Genomic DNA, 10,492 nt, shown 5'->3' with positions numbered 1-10,492 from the left:
AGCTGAGGGTTGGACTTTTCAGGATTCGGAGGCACAGAAACGCCGGAGCTCATGGAGCGTCCGTTGACCGCCGAAGTGTTCGAGCGTTGCTGGCGTTTACGGAGTGCCACCAACGACAAAAGGTCTTCAGCCACTATCTCCTCTGTCGGAGTGGAAGCTTCAAGCGAAGACGGGGCTTCTGCGGCGATTTCTGACCATGTCATCGTCTCGGAATCGTGCCCGCGCCAAGCAGAGGCCACCATGGCGGCCGCGGAGAACGATGGAGATCGAGTCCGGGGCGAAGTGGGTGAAGTGGCGGAGACAAACATGGGCATAAAAGGCCCCAAAAAATGGCCCACCTGCTCCAGAGCGGTATCTTCGGACGCCGGGTGATGTTATCCGTCTAGTAGAAGCAAAATTTTACGGGGTCCCTAGGAATTTTGGGCACACCGGAGGCGAATTGTCGGAGGCGATGTGAGGCGCGTCCGCTCGCTCCGCGCTCGCAGCGTTCCCCCCTCCACAGCTGGCGCCGTTACCGCTCATCATGCCAGCGTTCACATTCTGCTCCTCCCTCTGTGAAGGCACTGACGGCAGTGGCCAAAGCCACCTATTGCACTGGCCCACTGCCAGTCGGTGAGGTGATTGCGGTTTCAAATTCTTTGCTTCAATATATTGCAAAATGAAAACACGAATGTCTATAAAGAATGTATAAGGTGAATGGCCGGAAGTGCATGCAAATAAATGTGTGCGTTCTTTTCGTGACGATGACCACCAATCAAGACAATATATGCGTTCGTACCTTCGTTCCAAATTCTGTGTCACCTCTTTGTCGTGTGCTACGCAGCTTCGCTGGTCATCCACCGTCACATAGTGGAATGGCGCATGATGTGTTTCGGCTTTCTTTTTCTTGCCCGCAGATTTACTGCTTCGGTAACACTCCATTGCTTGTCTATCGCCTTTATTGTCCGACTGGTTAGTGAAAACTTTTTTACCGCGGGAAACGATGCGCTTGTTCTGTCAACTAACCCAGCCCGTGTTTCAGGCGCAGATAATTTATCTTTGTTAAATTTTTGATGCATGTCCTCATTTGTATCCTTGAAACAACGCCATCGCAGATGGTCCGGCAGATCTGCGTCTGGCACGCATCGTCTACCGGGAGTGCCATCGTTACGCGTCGGCGAGTTCGGCCGCGTTCGCTGCAACGCTCGAGTCGGCGCGGAGCCAGCTGAAATGGACCGAGATCCGTGACTCGAGCAGCTACGACAAGCTCGTCGAGCTCCTGGTGCGGACGTCGCTGCTCGTCGGTTTCCACACGGTGCTCATCATCGAACTGTTCACTGAGGACAGCGACGCCGTGCTGCGGCTTTCGAGCGGAACGTCGCTGCTCCGTAAGCTCACGACCACCGGTGACCGCCGCGATCTGGTGTCCAGTCTGCGAAGCGTCGGGAAATACGATGACCAGGGTCTCAACACGATCCTGGAGATGGACGACCTCGTCAAAGGCCCACTAGACGCCAACCGCAACTCCACTCGAAGCGCGGAAGGCGACGTGAATGGGCCCTTGGAGGAGTTTCTAGACGGGCTCGTCCCCGACGTGAACGCGACAGCATGGGCCGGAAAGGTTGAAGATGTGCTTGTGTGTTTTGGAAAGAACGGTTTGTTCTTGTCGGACATCGCTATAGCCAATGAAGCAACTGGCTTCCGGCGGGCGTTCCGCGAAATGACATCAAACGGCGGCATCCAGCAAACCGCGTTGTACCTGGCCTCGCATCTGGATGCCGAAATACTCTCGTTGGAGCTGTCCAGAAGCCGCCTGTCGCTGGGTCCCGAAGACCAGGAGCGATTTTGCGTTGTCCTGGTGCAGAGGACCTTGGCCTTTTTGTGGCCGCGGTTCGTGGCGAGCGCCCTGCAGGTTCGCCAAACTGAGGACGTCGTCGAGGCCATGTTCGACCAACTGAAAAAGACATCGCACGACACCGCCATGCTCAAGTGGCTCACCACGTCGTTGCGCCGGACCGCCCACGAGAAGATCAGGACGGTGGGACTCGTCGTTACCTCCCGAGATATGTCGGTAAGTACAAACGTTCGTCACACTAACAAACACCAGGAAGTCGCCTGTCCCCTTCCCCGGTCGTGGTGGCCGCATTTCGATGGGAGCGAAATGCGAAAACGCTTGTGTTGTTAGGTTTAGGTGCGCTGTAAAGAACCCTATGGGATCAAAATGATCCGAAGGTTCTCTGCTACTGCATCTCTCGTAACCTCAGCGTTGTTTCCGGATGGTCAACCCAACACTCACTCACTCACTCCCTCAGATGGTGCTCATCATTGAACTGCTTACCGAGAACAGTGATGCTGTCCTCGTCGATCGATCGATCGATCAATCAATCAATCAATCAATCAATCAATCAATCAATCAATCAATCAATCAATCAATCAATCAATCAATCAATCAATCAATCAATCAATCAATCAATCAATACCGTTTCGTATTTGACTTGCAGAGCTTGATCATCCCCCCTAAATTATATTGCGAGTGCTTTATCACGGAGGTCATTGCAGGATTTGGAATCATTTCCACGAAAGTCCGATGTTGGATTAGTTGGTACACAACTGCAAAAGGCAAAAGGAAAGAGAAAACCAATGGACTGGAACAGCTTCATTGGTTGTTCGTAGTGTACTTGGATTTAGCGCTTACAGACACTGACACAAGAAAGGGCACAAGAAGCACAAAGCGCTCATTGGTACGTGCTCACGTAGTCACTGTAAGCTAGTTTCATTAAGAAGAGCGCATAACGCTTATAATTGCTCGTTCGGAGAAACCAAGACAGGCATGTGAATTGGAGTAGGCCCTGCTGACCGTCTAAAAACTTTTTTTTAGCTTACGGCATGTATTTTGAGGGCTGAAATCCTATTTCCCTTGGCAAGCCAGAAACTCTAAACGTGGCATGAAGGATGATCACAACTCATGAAAACTAAACGTTATCCAGCATACCGCTCCGACTTTCATTCGAAAAGTTACGTCCTCGCTACCCGTCGACCTGACAACTAAGCTTGTACGGTCATTGTCTACGACAACGCAGTCGATGGCTGCGGCGATCAACGACGGTGCGAACCGCTACGCTCGAGTGGTCGACGACCTCGCCGAGTGGAACGCCAGCTTCGTCGAGCTCTTCGTCAAGGTCACGACGTTCGTTCACGGAGTTCGCCTTCGCAGTCCCCCGACCCGAGAGGAGTTCGTGGTCCCGCTTTGGGAGCGGCGCGGCGAGCTGGCGTACTCTTGGTCCACTAAGGCCGTCGTGGTTCCCACGCTGTACCAGCAGGCCCCGTACTTGTACCCGGTCGGCGTGCCGGCGCACTTCAACTACGCCACGGTCGGGGCGCTGTTGGCCACAGCAATAGCGGAGGTCGTCGCGCCGGTCCTTTTGTCAGCGAAGGAGTCGGTACGAACGTCGTCGTATAGGGTTTGAAGTTATCCGTGAACGTATGCGACCGCTCGCTGATTTCCATCTTACCGAAGCTATCCGCGGCGGCCGCTGGTGACGACACCTTGTGACTCTCTGTCCGACTACGACTCCTGTTAGACGCTTTTGTGTTGCGCGAGGGTTGTCGCCGAAAGAAAAGTATAACGGAAAGCTAAGGATTGCGACGCCGCCGAAGCTTTACACCAGCAGTTAGGCAAGTTTTAATAGGTCACTACTATTGGCTTTGCCTGTATTCTCGTTAAGCTCTGCGTCACGAGAGATCGCTTCCGGCTATGTTGCCGGCGTATACGGCTCCGGTAACCCGCTGTTTCTGAAGTGGTAGTACGTTTAAGGAAAATCTCAAGCTGCCCGTTAGAGATGTTGAGCTTATCTGTGAACGTATCACCGTTCGCGGATTACCGCGTTACAGGAGCCGCGGACGGCAGTATCCACATCTTGTGACGCTTCCTCGGACAACAACAATGGGTTAAGAATGCTTTTTCGAAAGCGAATCAACCGAAACCAAAGTTTCTGTACTTTGACGAACGTTGCTACTGCTCCTTCTGCTGTTGCTGTTTCCACGTCGAATAGCTCATACGCAGCACACCACTCTTAACCTAAATCGTCTAACATGTAGCCTAATCTATACACTACCATTACAAATGTGCCGGTTTTGGGCTATGATCTTTGCGAAATTGTGCAATAAAGCAACCAATAGTACATAAATGCTCTCACAGCAACAAATATACATGTTCAAGCGCATGATTTCTTTAATAAAGCTATCCTTTTTATGCATTATTTCTTGAGATTTGGCGCCTCTGCTCAGTTAGCTTCTCGCCAAGTAAAGTATGCCGCCCCTGGAGATTGCGCATTAGCAATAGATAGCGTGAAGAAAAGTGGGCCCATCCCCGACACACTGCATTCCCTTGTCGCGTGGTTCACCTGGTCCGCATGGTAGGTGCTTCCACGTCTTGCCGATTTTCCGGACAGGGAGGTACTCGCTGTGCTGCTACACCCTTTGCCGAGTGCGAACAGTTTTAACCACTTCACGAAAGCTTCGCATCACATGTATTCCCAAAACGTGCGTCAGATGTGAGCAAGTTTTTTCTCGCATGGGTGTTCTCGACGAAAGCGAACTGCATGCCAACGATTATGTCGCGTCCGAACTCTTTAAAGCTGCAAATAAACAGAACATGGTTGATCACTGCCATATTGGATCTGTGTCCTCTGTGGTTAAAGATAGGCGCCATAACGCGATCACTTAGCAAATATTCAAAACTCTAAACTGGAATTCCGTAAACTGGAATTGCGATTGCGGACAGGCTAGAACTCCCTACTGCAGCTCATTCAAACGTAATTAGCCACAGCTATGAGTGAGTATTTTTTGGGTTTGTTATATCAGACACTATGTCGCGGTTGTTGAATGTGCAGGGAGGGGGTTTGTGAATGGAAGTTTTCGCTTTATTGGTTTCTTCCTGTAAACACAGCGCCTGTGTCCGCTTGCAGCTTCGTAAGCTGTGAGCATCCTTTGATCTGGTTTCTTCAAAAGAGATTCTACTTTGTTTACAATTGATCTGTAGTGTTTTTTTTATTGAGATATCAATTATATGGACACTCCAGGCGCATGTCCACCGTCGCCATCGCTGTGTTGTTCCGTATGAAGTTCGAGTGCCATAATATCGCGGCCGCATGCTGGCAATATACTGCGGGTGCGTTCGAGGGTGAGCCGAGAAATGTGGTGGCTTCACCTCGCGCGAGCACTGAAGGAAGGCGAAAAGGAGGCGCGCCGCCCTCCATCGCGCGCAAGGCAGCCGGGAGGAGGGGTACTACTCTAGCTTAGCGGCGAAAAAAAGTGACCCGCGACTTATACAACACCAGTCAGAACGTTACCCCTTCAGACGCAGCGATCATCAAATGGGACATCCATGCGAAGGAAGGCGAAAAGGAAGCGCGCCGTCTTCCTTAGCGCGCAAGGCAGCAGGGGGGAGCGGTACTACTCCGGCGACGGCTGCGCACGGCGCGTCTGCATGCGGCAGCGCGTGCCCTTTCTTGAAAGCTACTCCGGCGGGTACAGAGTCAAGGCGTGCCGAGGGCTGATGGCTTTGTGTGCGCTGTGTTCTTGCCGTTTAGTTCGCGTTGAAACAAGAGGCAGCACGAAGGGCAATTTGGTCCCTGCTGCTGCTGCTCATCTTCACGCCTGCGTTTTTCCGCAGTCATAAAGTGAGATTTGTTCACGCATGCCTGTGGCCCGCGTGACACCTTGTCTGTTATTTAGTTAGTGAGCGAATGCTTTCAAGGTTATACGGCCGATGAAACCGCTACCCTTTCTTCGTATAACTGTGTAATAATTTGCTATCGCAATGGATGCTTCGCCTTTCGGGCGCAACTGCGGCAGTTTTCTTTGGCTTAGTTATGTTTTTCCCGCGCTGGCTTAGTTACAAGAAAAAATTATGTGGGTAGTAATCGCTTGATGAGAATTGATGAAAACGGCTAGCAAATCGCATCAAAGGGCAGGGAGAGCAAAAGCGGAAATTTCGGCGTTTGCTCTCTCTGCCCGGCGTTTGCACTCCCCCCTCTCACACAAGAGATGCGTTCACTAAACGCAGCGCAAGTTGGTTCTGTACGCCGTTCCTCGAGGGTTGACGCGGTTCATGCGCAGGGGTGGGCGGCGCATCGCATGAGGACGTCATGCGTGGGGGAAATTCGATACGCTAGCGTCGCACTCACGTGGGCGCGGCTGCAGACAGGTGCCCGCTCTGAAGAAAGGGCCAACGTTCCTATTCGCAGAGAAGAGACTCCCACCGACGCAGCGACGCCTGGTGGACTCGAGGAGCGCTGCATCAGTACGGAATCAGCGCCGCGTGCCTGGAACGGCTGCACAACCACCTGGGTCTGCAGCGCCGGGTCAGCGGCGGCGGCGAGCGGCAGCGTCACGAGATGGTGCTCCGCGCCCAGGGCCTGCGGCTCGCGTATGACGCCCTGGTGGCGAGCTACGGCAGATCGGCGGCGGGCCGCGACTTTCGGAAGCAGTGGCCCGAGGCTCAGGCGGCGTTCTTCGCCCGCTTCTGCCTGCTCTCCTGCGACGCGGACCAAAGCCCGAGTCCGCTGTCTCCGCGCGCCAGCTGCCTGCTGCCGCTGCACAACATGCCGGAGTTCGGCGCCGCCTTCGGCTGTTCTTCCCGGGAGGATTTCGTCGCACAGCAGTGCCTGCCTTAGAAAACATACGGCCGTGGATTACAGAAACTGAACCGCGCCCCAATCTGAACTTTGGGCACATGGTGATTTCAAACTTAACCACGTGAACTGTGCATACATAGCACCACACTTATGCCTTATTTAGCGATTAGTAACTGTGCCTCAAGGACGTTTCGATGAAGTTTTTCGTGCCAAGATAGTTATACCACTTTCGAGCATTAGCGCCCTTTCAGCGACCAGATTTTACTGTGGCGTTACCCCGCAAGTTACGCTTGAGCATCCGTTCTTTTGTAGAGACAGCCATTTTTACGTTCTGGACGAATGGCTGGTATTTCTGGAGCGGCTTCTCGCTGTTGCGCAGTTTCATATGCGTTCTAAGCCGTCTCCGTATGCGGGGAGACTTTCTTCATTCTGTTGGTCTTTCGTGCACTGCACTCCTTGCGGTCTGTGATTGTGGAAGGCTTGAAGTACTGCATGCTTAAATGCAAGCAGATTTAGCAGGTCCTTACAGGTTCTGTTGCTGCGCGCCGGGTGGTGTTAACCAGTGCGTGCGATATTTGGTGCACGCGTATTCAGCGCTCTCCTGCTGAATTATGCCTTAGCCATAGAACGGATTTCGGGAGTCACCAGTTTCGTTCGTAGTGCGGGATGTTTGCGGTAGCTACAATAAACGGTAGTCCTTTGATTACTAAGCGCACGTGTAACCGTTGCAGTCAACATCCTCCTATATCCTGCTTCCACACTCCTTGCAGGCGTGTTATACTACATCTGTGGGGGTCTTTGACGGGAAGCAGACGACATGTCAGGGTGCAATCTACAGCAAAACCCAGTTAAGTCGAAGTAATGAAAACCGGGGAAAATTTTGAAATCAGCCAAGATAAGCGAATTTACGATAATATAATCGCCTCAGCGCGCATAGTCCACAGAGACATTCCAAATAGCGCCTGTGGCCGGTAAATTTTTCACAAACGATCAGTGTATCGGCAACCGTACTATCGCAAATCATTTTTTGCGAGATATTGTGTGACTCGGCACCCGACACGTCGGGCGTCTGCGAGTAACAGCGATCTTCGCACAGAGGCAAGCAAATGCTGTTGCACGTAGGCGACGAAGTGTCCAAAGCTTATACACCCAAAATGTCGCGAGAAGGTTCAAAATTGTGTACGTGAGCATGTATGAAAGTGTTCCTTCTCGCGTCTATAGCGCTTCGTCAGGGGTGAGAGCGAAACTCGCAACTAGCGGTTCTGTCACTTTTATTGCGATGGCAATAATATGGACTCTCCAGACGCATTTCTCCCGTCCACAGTAAAATAATGTGCACCACTAAAGGTGAAAACGGGTGTAAATATGTCGATGGCGCACACCTTTAGGGGGTCGGTTATACAAATCACATCCTAGGGGTGCGAGTTATAGACACATTTACATCCTTTTCCACTTTAAGGGTGTAAATTATTTTACAGTGTCGCATTGACGTTTCGTATATAGTTGAAGCACTATAACATCTTCGCCGCGCGCAGTTGCTGTAGGTGCGAGTGAAACGAGAGGGGCACCCTACGATCCGGCTCAACCTAATGCGCCCAAGAGAAGGAAAGCGAAGAGCAAATGCGCCGTCTTCCGTCGCTCGAGTCACCGGGGAGGGGGGGGGTTACTCTTGAGGTTTTTTACAACAGCGGGACTGCGTGTGGCTCAACTCTAACTCGAACCACATGCGACACAGTAAAGTTGTTTCGCGACAGGAGAGTCCACGTGGCAGGCGAAGTCGCAAGATAGGATTCTCATGATCAGGGTCCCTTGTGAGTAATTGACCTAGATAAACGTGCTCCAGCACAGTCTCTAGTGGCTGACTGGCGATCATGAATTCTTGTTGCCTTCCCAGGCTAGTGAACATTACTTTTGTCTCCCGCACATTTACCTTCTACCATGCTATTACACCTACTCGGTTAAAGTGCTCAATCGCTTGTTGCAATTCATCTGCAGTGTTGCTGAACAGGAAAATGTCCTCTGAAACGGGAAGGTTGTTGAGATGGTCACCGCTGATCCTCCCTCCTAATGCTTCGCAGTCTAACAGACTCCTGATTAATAAGAATATAGCTGGTATACGGGGAGAACAGGAATTTATAGCATTAAGGAGAGGGTGGCAGGTCTTGTTGTGAAACTTAATAAGAGGTACAAAATGAAGGTTGTACAGGTCTATGCCCCTACATCCAGTCATGATGACCAGGAAGTCGAAAGCTTCTATGAAGACGTGGAATCGGCGATGGGTAAAGTCAAAACAAAATACACTATACTGATGGGGGACTTCAATGCCAAGGTAGGCATGAAGCAGGCTGGAGACAAGGCCGTAGGGGAATATGGTATAGGCACTAGGAATAGCAGGGGAGCGTTATTAGTAGAGTTTGCGGAACAGAATAATATGCGGATAATGAATACCTTCTTCCACAAGCGGGTTAGCCGAAAGTGGACGAGGAGGAGCCCGAACGGCGAGACTGGAAATGAAATAGACTTCATACTCTGCGCTAACCCTGGCATCATGCAAGACGTGGACGTGCTCAGCAAGGTGCGCTGCAGTGACCATAGGATGATAAGAACTCGGATTAGCCTACACACCTGAGGAGGGAACGGAAGAAACTGGTACATAAGAAGCCGATCAATGAGTTATCGGTAGGAGGGAAAATGGAGGAATTCCAGATAAAGCTACAGAACAGGTATTCGGCCTTAACTGAGGAAGAAGACCTTAGTGTTGAAGCAATGAACGACAATCTTGTTGGCATCATTAAGGAGTGTGCAATAGAAGTCGGTGGTAACTCCGTTAGACAGGATACCAGTAAGCTGTCACAGGAGCGGAAAGATCTGACCAAGAAACGCCAATGTATGAAAGCCTCTAACCCTACAGCTAGAATAGAACTGGTAGAACTTCTCGAAGTTAATAAACAAGCGTACGACAGCTGACATAAGGAAGTATAATATGGATCGAATTGAACATGCTCTCAGGAACGGAGGAAGCCCAAAAGCAGTGAAGAAGAAACTAGGAATAGGCAAGAATCAGATGTATGCGTTAAGAGACAAAGCCGGCAATATCATTACTAATATGGATGAGATAGCTCAAGTGGCTGAGGAGTTCTATAGAGATTTATACAGTACCAGTGGCACCTACGACGATAATGGAAGAGATAATAGTCTAGAGGAATTCGAAATCCCACAGGTAACGCCGGAGAGAGAGAGAGAAAAGAAGCAAGGATAGGAAAGGCAGGGAGTCAACCAGAAGAGCATCCGGTTTGCTACCCTACACTTGGGGGGAAGGGGAATAGAAAGAGGAAAAGGGTAGAAAGTGAGCACTGAGTGCGTGTGGGCGGGACACTATGCACAGGGACACTATAAACGGTCTCGTAAGCCGGTGCACTTCAAGTATTGCACTAATGCACGATTCGCTTTTCGCGCCAGTGACGGGTGTGGCCACGGTCCGAGTATCTTTGACTCGTTGAACGGTCTTCAGTCCAGTCGGTGTAAAGTTTCCCGCAGAGAGAGGCGTTGTACATCGTAGCGGGGGCAGGTACACAATAAGTGCTCGATGGTCTCCTCGCACCCACAGGATAAGAGTATGAGTTCGTGAACGCTACTCCCAGCCACGCCGGAAGAAGTAAAGAATGCCTTGGGAGCTATGCAAAGGGGGAAGGCAGCTGGGGAGCATCGGGTAACAGCAGATTTGTTGAAGGATGGTGGGCAGACTGTTCTAGAGAAACTGGCCACCCTATATACGCAATGCCTGATGACTTCGAGCGTACCTGAATCTTGGAAAAACGCTAACGTAATCCTAATCCATAAGAAAGGAGACGCCAAAGACTTGAAAAATTATAGAC

General features: G+C 51.1%; 1 protein-coding gene across 1 annotated transcript; it reads left to right on the top strand.

The window, feature by feature from the left end:
- The first annotated feature begins 240 nt into the window (after positions 1-240).
- On the top strand, positions 241-7,327 carry LOC129388016 (uncharacterized). Its single transcript, XM_055077973.2, has 4 exons — positions 241-282; positions 561-612; positions 1,095-2,050; positions 6,228-7,327. The coding sequence occupies exons 1-4, from the start codon at positions 241-243 to the stop codon at positions 6,654-6,656; spliced, it is 1,479 nt and encodes a 492-aa protein (XP_054933948.2). The 3' UTR covers positions 6,657-7,327.
- The last annotated feature ends 3,165 nt before the right edge of the window (positions 7,328-10,492 follow it).

Source organism: Dermacentor andersoni, chromosome 10 (assembly GCF_023375885.2).
Source record: "Dermacentor andersoni chromosome 10, qqDerAnde1_hic_scaffold, whole genome shotgun sequence".
NCBI classification, from domain to species: Eukaryota; Metazoa; Arthropoda; class Arachnida; order Ixodida; family Ixodidae; genus Dermacentor; species Dermacentor andersoni.
Note: the sequence above shows the minus strand (reverse complement) of the source record. Positions and strands in the feature narration are given on the sequence as shown.

Excerpts from the sequence above, each read along its gene's own strand:
- LOC129388016 (XM_055077973.2), top strand. The coding sequence starts at position 241 with ATGGCGGCCGCGGAGAACGATGGAGATCGAGTCCGGGGCGAA. Across the intron at positions 283-560 it reads GAGATCGAGTCCGGGGCGAA|GCACTGACGGCAGTGGCCAA; the intron begins GTGGGTGAAGTG and ends CCCTCTGTGAAG. Across the intron at positions 2,051-6,227 it reads TTACCTCCCGAGATATGTCG|AGAAGAGACTCCCACCGACG; the intron begins GTAAGTACAAAC and ends TCCTATTCGCAG.